A 14,339-nucleotide genomic window follows, 5' to 3' on the forward strand; every position below is an offset into this window, starting at 1 on the left:
GACACTTTTACCCATAATCTCCTCTTTCCCCGCCCTCTCCCCACCCTCGTGCTCTTTGACCCCTCCCCCCTACCCCGCGTGCGCATGCGCAGAACTGGATGTAGCCGTTTGCTCGGCCGATCTGTGATGTCATTTCCGGGCCAGTTTCGGGCTAAACCAATCCTCCAGGTGAGGGGGGTCCAGAAGCGCGGACGCCGGGTATTCACTTCCCCGAGGGCTGAGTGGCGGACTCTCCACGGCGGGCGGGCTCATTGCTCTACTCCTTCTCAGCGTCGGTTACTGTGCGCCCCCGCGGTGGGGCGGGCTCAGCCAGGCCAGCCTCTCTCCGCGTTCCTTTTCTCCCCCCAAGGATTGGGAAGTTGGTATGTGCCGGCCCCGCGCGGGAGACTCGAACAGCTGGGCCCAGGGCGCGCGCCGGGGCCGGTCTCTCTGGTCCTGCCCGGCTCTGCCCAGCCATGGACAGGGAGCGGGAGGAGCAGCAGCAGGAGCTCCGGGCCCTGCGGGCCGAGATCGGGGCGCTGCGGAGACGCCTGCAGCGGATGAGTCCCGCCGCTGCCCCGGACCCAGCTCCCGAGGCGGAGTCGGAGCCCGAGCGGTAGGCGGCCAGCCCAGGCCCGGGGCTCTGCGTGGGCCGGTGTGCCGGGAGGAAGGGCCCGGCGCGGGGAACCAGCCGTGGAGCCCAGCCCTGGGCTGGTGGGGGGGGGGACGGGGGGACAGCCGGGACCCCCCGGGGCACGCCCTGAGCTGGAGGCGGAGACAGAAGGCCCACGCGTGCTCGTGCCCACGAGCACACCCACGCACGCGGACACGCAGAGCCTGCGCAGACTCAGCCCCCAGCGGAAGAGCTCTCCCCCGTAATTGTCTGTTGTCCCGTTCCAGGCGCTTCTGCCAAGGCGACGAGCCAGCTCCAGCGGGCGGCGGGGAGGCCCAGCTAGGGCGCCTGGAGCTCGGGCTCTCCTTCCTCTCCCAGGGCACGGGCGTCAGGATCAAGGATTACTCCCTGACGCGGCTGGAGCTGGCCAGGGGCAGCGGGAGCGGCCCCCAGGGTAAGCGTCCTGCCCGCTGTGCCCACCTCCGCCCCCTTGGTGACTTCCGGAGTGTGCCTACCCGCCTCCCGGGAGGGGAGCTGGGGCGGGGCTGCTCTGGGACCTGCCGGAGCCCCACAGGTGATGCCGCCCCAGGCCCTTCTCCAGAAAAGTCAAGTGGCCACCCCGAGGGCCTGGAGGGTATTTCCAGCCAACGTGGAGCCTTCGGAGGTTGGGGTCCCCTGGGGTGGGGGGGGGGGCAGGAAACCTCCAAAGCCAGGACATTGGGGCCTGAAGACCTGAGGAGAAGCCACCAGTCCGTCGGCAGATGTTCACTAAATACATTGTGCGCTGGGCATGATGCCCATCTGCTAAGCGCCTACTGTGTGCCCGGGCGCTGGGGATCCAGACAGTGTCTACCCTCAGGGAGCGTACCATCACCCGTGTGTAGGGGGCATGGCCATGAGGATGGCCTGGTGGCCGGTGGCCGTGCAGAGAAGCCCAGACGTGGGACAGCGGCCGGCTTTTGATGAGAAGAGGTCGCCCTGGGCTGGCCAATGTGAGACACAAGCATCTTTTTCTTGTTGCAGATGGGCAGAGAGTCCTGCGGAAGGGCCACCTGGCCGGACAGTACCACACTGTGCCCTTTCAGCTGGAGTTCCAGCTTCTGGAAACGCGGGTGAGTTGGCAGGGGGAGGGGTACCAGGGCTGCGGCAGCTGGGGGCTAACAGCCCAGGGCGCATCCGTCTGTCTGTCTAGGCGACAGGAGGCCTTCCCCCATCCAGTGGGCATGGGGATGTGCCTGTGAGGGCCGGAGGCCAGCCCGGCGGTCCCCAAGAGCTGTAGGCCCGAAGGAAGGAACAAGGACCTGCTGCCTCTGAGCTCTGGAGAAGCACAAATAGGGCAGGGAGAAATCAAGGGAGGCTTCTTGAAGGAGGAAGCCTGGGATCTTGAGCTGAACCTGGGGATTCCAGCCAGGGAGTGTGTGGGCAGAGCCCTGGGCCCTCTAGGCGTGGCTTGTTATCCCCATCTTGCAGATGAGGAAACAGGCAGGGAGAGGTAGAAGGAGGGGGCCAGGGACAGCCGGCTAGTTAAGCGTCTGAGGGCCATGCAGCCTCAGGTCCTCAGACTGCAGACACCACGCTCTGCACGCTGTGGGTAGGGACCGCTTCCTCCAGGATGGTCTGTGCAAAAGCATGGATTTGGGAGAATTCCCATCAGGCCTGGGAAATAGCAAAATCTGGCTGGAACGTGAGTAGGTAAGTAGAGGCTGGGGGAGGGGGGCTTTCCCAGCCCCAGGATTTGCACTTGGGTCTCCAGGCAGGAGGAATTTGGGGCCTCCCTGCAGCTGCCTGGCACCCTTCTGGTTCACTCCACCCTCTGCCTGGCGCCCTTCCGGTTCTCTCCACCCTCTCTGCCTGGCGCCCTTTCCAGAGGGTTTCCACCATTGTCAGGTTTCTTTGTGAGCTAAGGGTTTTTGGTTTTGTTTTTTCATTCGGAGACCCCCAGGGTCTGTCCTGTCTCCTGTAGGGAGCTGGCCATCCAGTCATTCCCACAGCGGCCTCTTCAGGGCTGTCTGCCCCCTGAGCTGGGCACCAGACACTGCCATCCTCTGGGGAGGTCCCGGCCCTTCTGGCCCTGTCCTGCCTGTGCAGGGTTCCCTGGTCTGATAGTGACCAACATCCCTCACAAACTCTGTAGCTGCAGGTGGGGCCAAGCATGGAAGGGTGGGGTCAGCTGGCTGGCTGGTCTTCCTTCTTGGACAGGCTCAGGTTCAGCCCCCTGGAGCCGGCCCTAGGTGAGAGATCCAGGGGAGACCATGGGCAGGGGTCCCATCAAAGCTCCTTCCTACAGTTATCCTGCGTTGGTCCAGGCCGCTCAAAGCACAGAGTGCCTGCTCCGCTGGGTGTCTGACGTTACCTGCCAGATGACCGGCCTCTGGCCCACCTGTGCCCTAGGGACGTTTTAGCAGTGGTGAGGGAGGAGTTGGGGGAGTGTCATCCCGCAGGTCTGGTGCAGAGGGACCACAGGGTGACCTCGAGAAGGGGACAGACATGCAGCATGGGGTGGGGCTGGTGGCATTGAGATCTGGCACGGGCTGGGGGAAAGGAAGGGAAGCTTTTTCCTTCCATGGTGGTGGAGGGCTGGCCCAGGTCGGGGTCTCTCTCTGCATGACCAGGCTGCTGGTGCCAGGGTCCTGGCAGGACAGCAGACACAGGGAGGCCTTTCTGTGGCAGTGGCCTAGGCCCTGAGGACTGGCGCTGGCAGAGCCTTTGTGCCTAGGGCTCCCACATCCCACGGGGGGGGGGTGGGGGGGGGGAGGCTGGGAGGGGGGTCTGGAGGCAGACCCTCGGTCTCCTTGACCAATGCTGACCTGTAGCCACCTATCGCCAGCAGAGGGAGACATTTCATCGTTGGGAATTTGAAAAGTGTCTGAGAACTTCAGCTGTGCCCAGAGATTTCCTGATGGTCCCAAAAGGGTGCCAGCCTTTGAAGACCCTAGAGTATGTCTGAACCAGCAGGAAGCCCCAGAGGGCAGATTGGAGCCAGAAGAAGCCTTTGATGGAATCGCTTCCTTTTAACAGAGGAGGAAACTGAGGTTCTCAGGGTCACCAACCCCTCCAGGGTCACACAGTCAGTTAGCATCTATGCAGGACTGAGCCTGGTGCTTCCTAGCTCCCAGCCCCTCGCACAGGCCCAGGGAGAGTCACACTCTCAGGACGACCTCCAGGACCCTCCTCTCTGAGGCCTGGCATCTGTCTGACCCCAATGAGCCCTCTGAGCAGGCAAGGTGCCCCCAGCCCCGAGCAGATGTGGCACAGCCTTACCCTGCCCATCTTCTGCCTGCCTCAGGCGCTATAGTGCCATTGGCTTTGTGTTCCCTGAAGGAGCTTTTATTGGTTAGGCTCCATCTTCGACATTTCCTGTTAGCCTCGGAGTCCTGTTCTCTCCATGCCCCCCTCCCAGAGCCCTTAGAGGGGTGGGCTTGGGGTGATGGCAGATGGAGGCTCCCTGAGATGCCTCTCACAGCCTTCATTGTCCCAAGTACTGGAATTTGTCTTGGGGTCAGCCGCACAGGACCGGGAGCCTCACCCTGTGGGGGCCGCGCAGGACCCAGCCCCTCACCCCAAACCCCTCGCCCTTCCTTCTCCTGAGGTGGACGTGTGCTGTCCCTCCCATCCTGCAGAGAGCTTCCAGGGCCCTGCCTCCCTCTCTCCCTGAGGAGCTTGGCCCCTGTCCTCTCCCTCCCCTGCCCTCCTGGCTCCTCAATGCCCCATGATCCCCCATCACCATGGCCAGATGGCTTGCCCTGCAGAGACCCCTTTATGACAACACTCAGGCCACCTTTGCCCACCCCTTGCCCCACTCTCATCCCCAAACAGAAAAAGTCTTAAGTTTTTTAAAATGGTGACCTAGAAATTCTGAGCAGAAAACTCACAGGATAAAATTCTTTAGCAGTTCCATCTGAAGCACTGGAGACAGATGGAAGAAATGCCAAAGCAGGCATTGAATTGGACCATAAAATATAGACATTTTGGGAGGAGATTCAGTTATCCAGAAGCACAAGGAGAGGTGATGGATGTGGGGATGACGGCGTGGCCCCGTGGCTCAGGCTGGCCTTAGTGATTTGCTGCTTCGGGGACCTCAGGCAGCAGCTCGCTAATGCTAGATGACCTCTCAGGGAGGACTCTTGGCGCCCGCAGGGAAGATCTGGCCCTGGGCCCTGCAACAGAAGCTGCTGTCTACAGATGAGAACCACAAAGCCAGCTTGGGGGCAGGAGGGGACGGGCTCATGGAACTCCCAGGTGCAGACAGAACAAGATTTGGGAAGCAGGCAGAAGGCCAAACATTCAGCTGTAACACAGAGCCAGAGGGCACCGACAGGGAAAGAAGCTGCCTGGCCCAGGGTGGCCACATTCCCCCAGGCTCAGCTGCCTCTCTAAGAGCCATCCTGGGGGTTGGTGGGCCCCTAGGCTAGGGGTGGCATCCTTGGCACAACTTCCTCATCTCCTGAGGCCAGCAAAGTCCGATCCCTGGGGCATCGGTGTGGAGAGCGGCTCCCTGTCTGTTCTGACCCAGCATTGTTGCCATGGCAGTGCATGGGGTGGGCCTTCAGTCACTAATTAGAAGTGAGGGATCGGAACTCCTTACCTCCTGCATTACTAAGGACTTTCACTCCATTCCAGTCCCAAATCTAAGTCCTGACCAGCCCAGAACAGGCCTGGAGAAGTACAGGGCCTCCGCTGACAAGAGACAGTGAAGAGATTCTCCAAGCACTGAGGAGGGAGAATGTTTGCTTATCCATTGTTGTTCCCAGTAGAGGCAAAGACTGTCCCTTGCTCTTTATCTCTGTGCCTAGGACAGTGCCTAGCACTGATGGGTGCTTATAAGTGCTTACTGAATCTCTGGTCTTGCCACTTCCTGAATTAGTGCTGGAGGGACCGTTGGGGGTGTTGTGGGATCCCTCTGCCTTCTTCAGGTATTAATTGTGCTGTTCAGAGAGCTCAAGGGGAACTTGGACTGGGGACCTGCTGACTCTCACGTCCCAGAACTGGTCCGGTCTCTTTGCTCCCGTGGTCTGAGCTTTGCAAGCTCTGGACTCCACTCTGGGTCTGAGGGACACAGCTGTAGACTTGCCCTGGGCTGGAGCTCCAGTAGACAGCTTCTGGCCCCAGCCCCCACCACCAAACTGGTCAGAAGAAGCCCTGCCATTTGTGCTCTGTGGAAGGCCTTGTTTCGGGGACCAGGAGGCCAGGACTGTTGTCTCATGCCTGGTCTACACTTCCTGCTTTGGGCACCAGCCTCCCTTCTCCCTGGATTGTGGACCCCAGCCTGGGATCAGAAGAACAAGCTTCCAGCTGATTCCTCCTCGGACTCCCTGCCCAGGCACAGTCCCCAGCCCCTGCTTGGCTTGCTCGGCTGGCAAAATGACCTCTTCTTGTGCTTGTCCTTGGATTTCTCCATCACTCTGAACTCAGTGTTCTCGATCTCCCAGGGACAGGTTGTGCAGACAGAGCTAAGCTGTCTGGCTTCCTCTTAGTGAGCCTTCACCCTCCAAACTACCGAGTTAGGGTAGTGACTAAAAGTTACCGTGCTTCAGGGAAAGTGAAGATCTGTCTTAAATGACAGTTGGGTTGAAGATGAAGCTAGAAAAAGAAAAACATTTAAATACAATGAAAGTAGCATAACATCTGATAAGCACAGAGACACCAGAGGGGTTCTTGGAGGCAGATGTCCCTTGCTGAGTGCACACATTAGTGAGAAATTGGCCCAATAAGCTGATGTCATACCAGTTGTCCCAAATCAGATTGGATTTGTAAAGTGTGTGGCTCAGAAATGCGACAGCTTCCCCTCCCCCTCCCCAGGGCAACAGGAAAAGGCCCCCCTGAAGCCCAGAGGAAAGAAAAGAAAAAGTAGAGGAGAGAGGCCTGGCACTGGCCTTTACCACCGGCCCAAACAGCTGATGGCCAGGGAGGGGACGGTGTGTGTGTGGTAATACCTGAGTCTGCTCACTTTTATGGGGAATAGAGTTGTTTTTTTCAATAATCGTTACAGATACTTTCCCTTTTTCTCCTTTCACTTTCATTCCTGAGATACCATTCATGAAGCCCTTTGCAAACCTCGGTTCAGCTGTGATTATTCTTCACTCAAAAGGGCTTTGCTTCCTGGGATCTCTGGCCAAGTTTGTTTTGCTTTTAACTGCCTCTGCTCCCACTGTTTCTCTCCTTTGAGACAGCACCATTCACCATCCTTCCTAGGATTTGACAAATGAGAGCACGATCTGGTTTGGTCTCATCTTTGGTGACCAGCTCTCCATGCAGCAAGTTAATAAATGGTCAAAGAAAAGAGATGAATAATTTAGGCAGAAGTCTGCTTGAAAGGATTTTTATTAATTTATTATTAACACAAATTCAAGCATTGTTTTGTTTGAGAGAAATGTCCAAGCCCCTTGGACATCTCTCTAATAGCATAAGATATTTTGAAGTAACATTTCCAGAAATCTTGAGCAAGAAAATTTCATAATATGGTTAAATACACAATTCAGGGGAATATTGAAGTTCTCTTTTGTCTTATGAGCCCCAAACAAATGTCCCTTCAGCCCACAGAGACCAGTGACTCAGACCACTGGTCACAGGCGACCTGACATGGTCAGAGACCTCTGCCCTCAGATAAGTGTGCTCACCCCTTGAGGTAATGGGGGGGGGGAGCGGTCCTTAATCTTCTCCCAGCAGGGGCTGGGGGAAAGCCCTGTCTTAGCTGCACCTGTGGTATTTCTTCTTCTTACTTTGGCTGTTCTCCTTAATCTGTAGCTGTCTATCAGCTATTCTTTCCTCTGTCCTTCAGAAATGTGGCCCAGTGGCTGTGTCTCCTTTGAACAAGTGGATGGAAAAAGCCTTTCTTAAGTGCCTGCTATGGATTGGGCATTGTGCTCACCATCGAGGGGCCCTGCCCTCAAGGAACTACATCTGATGGGGAGGGGGTGCCATCCAGGGTGTGTTGGTTTGGAGAGTTACAGGAACTGTGATGGCGACAGTGGGGGGCTGGAAGACAGCTCCTTTCCTGTACCTGCCGTTCTGATCATGAGAGTTTTGTGTCTTTTTTCCCATTAAGTAGAAGTAAAGAAATGTCTTAATCTTTGTCGAGTTTGTAGTTTTAAACACTGCTCAGAACAGGATCTTTTGTCACAAATTCCCCGGGTTGTTGGGCCTGAAGTGAGTGCGCACGGGCTCCACTGAAAGCTCAGTGCGTGGCTTCTCTCTTTCAGAGTGAGGAGAGCTCCTCAGCTGTTGTCACGGAGCTCAGCATCATCCTGGAGCACATGGAGCATGGCGAACTCAGCAGATTTGTGGCCCGGTAAGGGAGTTCCTCCATTTGCTTTACATTGGGCCACTTAGACGTTGGGGGGAATAGACATTCGTTTGTTCATTGTTACTGTGAACCTTATTAGAGAAGTTAAAGGCAGCAGGTATCTGTATTTGTATCTTTGGTTTTCACCTTGCCCAGATTCCTCCCTTATCTCTCTCCTGCCCTCCTCTCGGAGAACAGAGATTTTTTTATTTTAAAAAAATTTTATTGATGTCATTTGTTTTTATTCATCATGATAGTGGCCCCCAGTATCCTTCCCCTACTTTTCCAAGAGAGCTTTCCCATATAACAAATAGAAAGAAAGACTGGATCAGTGTACAGTGTGTAGCACATATGGGCCCCACGCCTCTGTGGGGGCGGGGGCAGGGCAGACAAGGGGTCTCCTCATCTCTCCTTCAAGGCCTGCTACGTTTTATTTTATTTTATTCACTTTTGATTTCAGGATGTGGTGATACTTCTAGTCATTGTATCCATTGTTTTCTTGGCTCTGCTGTCTTCCCTCTGCATCAGTTCACCTGGATCTTTCCAAACTTCTCTGTATCCATCACATTCATCGTTTCTTACAGCCCAGTCATATTCCATTCCATTCATGGATCACTCTTTGGTTAGCCATGGTCTGTGGTCTCCTTTGTAGTATGATACCATTCTGCATTCATTTACTCAAGCAATAGATATACCTTCAGCCCTGGCTGGATGCAGGGCATTGGGCTGGTGAATCATGAGTGATCCAGCATGGGAGAAAGCCACCATCAGAGGGGAGGGAGTCAGGAAGTAAGCAATAGGGGAAAATAAAGAAAATTAACTAATCAGTGTGCATTTGTTAAATGCCTACTATTTGCTAGTCACTTTTAGTAACAAAGATCTTAGGAAGAAGAAAAGTCAAAGACCTTGAATATTAGCAGATAAATCAACAGGGAAAACAGTGACAGCAGAAAGGAATATGGTCTCCAAACCTAGTAAAAGAGTCCAGGCTCTACAAGTAAATACAATTAACAAAGGAAAATGACCCGATCCTTGATGAGACAGACAGGGGCCCCTTTAGAATGTGAGGACAACATGGGACCACAGCGCTCTTCCTCAGTCGTTCAAAAGAGAAATGAGAGTCATGAGGGCAGACACGGCAAAAATAATGGTCGGTATAAAAGCCCTGGCTTCTGCCCTGGCAAGTGTCAGCAAAGGAATTAAAGAGAACGGAGAGGAGGACTGGAGGCACCCAGATGTAAAGGTGTAAAGCCAAGCGTGAGCAGCTCTCCAAAGGGCTGCTGCTGTGAGCAACTGCAAGGTTCTGATTACACAGTGTAGTAAACTCTCTGTTTATTCAGCAGGAAATTAAGGCAAAGCATTCACAGAAATCAAAGTACAGCCTTCAGAATGTTATGACATAACAACTTATCACTAAAATGGACAGTTTTCACCAAAGCAGCCATGTAGTTTTAAACCAAGTACAATCATTTAGTAAGTCCTTAACTCAATCATCCTTAAGAAGCAGGCCTCCTTAAGGGACACAAAATACAAAGGTCAAAGTTCTCCACCCCTAGGTCACAGTAAATCATAACCTCAGTCAGCATCAGGTACCCCAGAAGAGATCTTTTCATCTTGACTCAAGGCTGGCCCTCAGCTTCCATGGTTCCCCTTCCATGGTCCCAGCTCCTGTCCCAATCTGTCCAACTGTCACCTGAGTTCAAAGGCGGACTCTGCAAGAGTTCCCTTCTCAGTTCTGCTCTCTCCAGCCTGGGCCTCTCCTTATATATGGTCATTAGCTCTTCCCCTTCCTCTTGCAGGAGTTCACAACTTCTGGATCTTAATACTTGATACAATCATGAACTGAAACAAGGTGTTAACTACTTCTTTGCTTGCCATTACAAAAGGACAGTTGAGAAGAAGAGAGGCAAATTCCCAGAGCATGAAAAGAAAAGGCCCTTGGGTGCAGGCAGAAAGTGCAGCTCTCAAAGCCAGCGCATGCAGAGGCAGCCTTAGGATGGTGGGCCTCCCAGAGCACCCCAGGACAGAGACTCGCACCCTATGATGAATGCCCATTCTCCCACCCCATCCCAAGCCAGAATCTTGTGGGGTTCCTCGTGGGACCCAAGTGTGGCACTTTTTAGGGGCCTCAGTGAAAAGAACGCTAAGTTTGGATTTAGGAAGCCCTAACCCAAATCCAGCCTCAGACATTTACTGGCTGTGGGGCCCTGAGAAAGGCACTTGACCTCTGTCTCAGTTTCCTCAGCTGTGACATGTGGAGCGTAATAGCACCTACTTGGCAGGCTGGTCGTGAAGTGACATTGGTAAGTGCTTTAAAGCCCTGTGTAAATTTTTGCTAATTATGAGTGTGCTGAACTCGGGTTCTGCCAGAGTCTCGTGGTCCTCTCTGTCCCAAGCTGATAGGAGCCAAGGCCCAGGAGCTGGAGGCGAGGTGGTGACTTAGCAGACTGGGCCTTCCCAAGCCAGCTTCATTTAGATTCGAGCCAACATTTCAGACAAAATGATGGCTTTTGACAATTGTCAGCAAACACGTTTCTTCACTGCCTTCTGCTGGCCTCAGCCATCGGAAGGGAAGTTTCCATTCTATTTTTGTGTGTGGACTTTTTGGTAAATGGACCTCTCCTGTTCAGCTGAAATTCGGCCCAGACCCCGGAAGGCCATCCATTGTCTTCTCATTTGCTTTCCCAGCTCTGTCTGTGTCTGATTCTCATTCTTGATGAGAAGGAAACGTTTGCATTCCTTCTTAGCATTTTAACTACTGTAGTTAAAGTTTGAGGCGACATTAGTGCCAGCATTTCATGGACCAAAATTGGGAACATCTGTGTTGCCTCAAAGACTGTTTGGACTCTGAAGAAATCTCCCCCAACAGTCAGTTTTCCCCAAGCTGGAAGAACTAGTCCTTTCTTGTCTTTTCAGAGATCCAGCTTTGAGCAGAGTGTTTGGGGCCCCATAGAAAGTAACCTCCTTAAGAAATCAGCCAAACGGGCCCCTTTTCACTGGGCAGACTTTGCTTTATCTTTCCAGATGCCCTAAGTGAGACAGGGAATGGAAAGGGTGCTGCATGCTCTGACTCTCTGCTCCACCTTCTTTCCCTCCTGGGACAGAGACGCCACCTGGCTTCTCATGGGGCGACTTGAGGCTGAAGGGATGTGTCTGGTGGCGCTTTTATCAGTAAATGGTGTCATTGGCTTCTTTTTACAAAATTTGTTTTTCCCCATTTCTGGAGCCCTGGACCACAGAACACGGGTAACAGCAAGGACACCGGTGTTTCTCTAACCTTGTCTAGAGAGCATAGAACCAGAGCCCACTCAGGGCTCTTGACTCAGAATGACCTTGAACATGGCCCCTGGGACGCTCGGCTGTCCCGCTTCTTGGCTTTCTCTGTGAGGAATGTGCCCTTCACTTGGGCTCCTGGTCCGTCCTTCTCCTTCCCTGTGTCCAGCCTTGCTGGCCCTAGGACACATAAACAAATATGGTCAGGAAAGGGAAGAGACTCGTGTCTTCTGCTCAGTGTGGCTCTCTGGCTGGGGTTCACTTTTGAGTTTTCAGCTTGGCATATTCAGTTGAGTTCACCAAGTGTTATTAAGTGCCTTCTAGGGGAAGGCACTATGTGCTCGGGACTCTGGCTATAGACTGGCAAAGCGGGCCACCCTTGCCGTCAGGGACTCTACCCTCCTCCAGGGGGTCGCGTGGCACGTAGATAGATAAGCATGGACAGCATAGAATGGGCCAGGAAGGATGTGCTGGGCAGGTACCCAAGGGGAGAGGCTTCACGGAGGAGGCCCCACTGAGCAGAGCCTTGAAGGAGAAGTAACAGCTCGGCTGGCAGATCCTGGAGGGAGGGCACTTGGCATGTTGCTGGTGACAAACACATGGTGGTAGAAGACAGTGCAGTGAGACCAGGCAAGAGCTGGCTGTGTAGTCTGGCTAGGAAGGACATGTGTGGGGGGCAGCATCTGGGATCCATTGGGAGGCAGCCTGAGCTGGAAGAGCCCAGCTTCAGGGCAGGGACGTTAGTTTTGCTTCTGTGGGCAGTAGAACCCTTGAACCAGGACAGCCTGATCAGGCTCGTGTGTCAGAGAGTAATGTGGAGTCTGAAAGCTCTGTATTGCCCTTTGCTTATATTTTATACACGCTATTTATTTGTTTGTCTGGGTTAGCTGGGTGGTCCGGTGGGTAGAGCACAGTGCCCAGAGTCAGGAAGATCTGAGTTCAAATCTAGCCTCACATACATATTAGCTATGTGACTCTGGGCAAGTCACTTAACTTCTGACTGCATTGGCCTCCTCTGTGAACAGGGATGACAAGAGCCTCTACTTCCCAGGGTTCTGCTGAGGCTCTTTTCACAAACCCTGAAGTTCTGTAGCAACGCGGGGTCTTATCACTGTGACATCAGGTTTCGTTGATTTGTCTGTGTAAATGTGGGATCCCCTCAGAAAGCCCTGAGGCCCCAGAGGGCCAGGCCTGGTGCTTTTGTCTGCGCGGGTGGTGATCACAGCAAGAACGGGACTGACGATGACCCATAACACGCTCTTACTCGGGTCGCCAGAGCACGGCACATGGCGACAGCCCCTCGCCCAGTGGCGGCCCCTGAGCTACGGCTTTGAGGCGCTATGAGGCAGAGCTTGAAGCTCTTGGCCCTGGTCCTAGACTGGGAGCCACAGGGAGGGAGACTGAGGCGGAGGTGAGGAGGGGGGTGCCCCACAGACCGTCTCCACCTCTCTCCCTGTCCGTCCACATATGTGTGTATGTGGGTACGTGTGTGCATGTGTTATGGGGCCGCCAGGTGGCTCAGTACACATTTTAGGGCTGGAGTCAGGAAGACCTGAGCTCAAATCCAGCCTCAGACACGTCCTAGCTGTGTGACCCTGGGCCAGTCACTTCACCCTGTTTGCCTCAATTTCCTCATCTGTAAAATGAGTTGGAGAAGGAAATGGCAAACGGCTCCAGTGTCTCTGCCAAGAAAACCCCAGACAGGGTCCCCGAGAGGCAGATGTGACTGAAGAACAGTGAGTGTGTTGTGTGCCACCATCCCTGCCTGCCTATGTGTCTGTCTGTCTGCTGTCGCTCCTGGGGCAGTCACAATTGAGTGTGTTGTGTGCCGTCCACCTGTCTGTCCATTCATTCACACCTATTGCCCATCCCTGCCTGCCTGTCTGTCTGCTGTCGCTCCCGGGGCAGAGTCTGTTGGACACCCGGCACCCAACACAGTCCTCACCACACAGTCGACCCCGCAGGACTCATTGAGTTTCATTAAGGACAAAGTTGGGAAGCTTGGCCGGGGCCAGGGGCAGGTGGGTAAGCTGCCGGAGCTTCCTCCGTCCCCCCCCTCCTTGGTCTCTGCAGCGTCTGGCCCTGTTGGCCGCCCTCTGATCCTGGACACATCTTCCTCTCCAGCTGTTGGTGACCCTGCCTTCTCTTCTCCCACCTCCCTGCTCAGTCCCTGTCCTTGTCACCCCAGCCCCCTGTCCTGGGCTCTCTTCTCCCACCTCCCTGCTCAGTCCCTGTCCTTGTCACCGCAGCCCCCTGACCCTGCCTTCTCTTCTCCCTTCTCCCTGCTCAGTCCCTGTCCTTGTCACCCCAGCCCCCTGTCCCGGGCTCTCTTCTCCCTTCTCCCCATGGGCCCTTGTTAGGTGATGTCTCAGCTCAGCTGGGTTCTCTTCTCTCCTCTCTGAAGATGCCTCTGAGACCTCTGTGCCCAGGCCTGGCCTCTTCTGAGCCCCAGCCCCGCAGCACCCCCTGCCTCCTGGCCGTCCAGCTGGCCATCCCAGAGGCTTCAGCCTCAGCAGGACCACACTGGAGCTCCCTCCTCCCGGGTGGGGCGTGGCCAGCCTTCAGAGGCTCAGGGACCCACTTGTGTCACATCCATCTCCTCATTCCACGCAGCTGTGATGCTTCCTGTCCCATGGCACAGATCCTCTGTGTGTCCTCTTGTGAGATGGGGGTGCTTAGAGAGGTCTCAGCCTCTCACTTTCTCCTCCAACCCTGAAGCTGGCTCTGCTAATCACACACGGTTTATTGATTGTTTCTGGCAGAAGCAGAAATCAGCCATGATCCTTGTAGGTCACTGTTACTGTTTTCAAGTTTTGGAAAGTTCTGAAGTCCAGATTCCTAAGTTCTTTATAATTTCCCTGGACAACCCTGGGACACATTGTTTACTGGGCTGAGGTCCAGTTGACTGTGGACTCCAGGAGCAGGTTTGGGCTTTTTAATTAAATTTTTTTTTCGGTCGGCAAAAAATCCACTTTCTTTCTCTCCCCTGTCCCCAGCTGAGAAAGAAAGAAAAAAAAAAGCCACTTTGACAAGCGTGTATGGTCAGGCAAGACCCATTTCTTCATTAGCTGAAGTGAAGGAGAAGTTAAAGTATAATGTAAAATCACAGACACCTGCCTCTGTTGTGTATGCACGTATGCGCATGCACACACACACACACACACACACACACACACACACACACACACACAC

General features: G+C 54.4%; 1 protein-coding gene across 4 annotated transcripts in view; it reads left to right on the forward strand.

Annotated features, from left to right (window-relative positions):
- The first annotated feature begins 349 nt into the window (after positions 1-349).
- The window catches only part of CENPP (centromere protein P), a 181,748-nt gene continuing 167,758 nt past the window's right edge, over positions 350-14,339 (forward strand). The window contains exons 1-4 of one of the 4 annotated variants that reach the window (XM_069084442.1): positions 350-595; positions 880-1,046; positions 1,616-1,704; positions 7,792-7,880. In XM_069084442.1, the coding sequence (XP_068940543.1) occupies positions 456-595; positions 880-1,046; positions 1,616-1,704; positions 7,792-7,880 (485 nt within the window). In that variant the 5' untranslated portion in view covers positions 350-455. The remainder of the gene's footprint in view (positions 596-879; positions 1,047-1,615; positions 1,705-7,791; positions 7,881-14,339) is intronic. The other 3 variants (XR_011167615.1, XM_069084441.1, XM_069084440.1) reach the window with 3 other exon arrangements.

Source organism: Petaurus breviceps, unplaced genomic scaffold (assembly GCF_028583685.1).
Source record: "Petaurus breviceps papuanus isolate PSGF00001 unplaced genomic scaffold, PetGlider_PUasm1.0 174, whole genome shotgun sequence".
NCBI classification, from domain to species: Eukaryota; Metazoa; Chordata; class Mammalia; order Diprotodontia; family Petauridae; genus Petaurus; species Petaurus breviceps.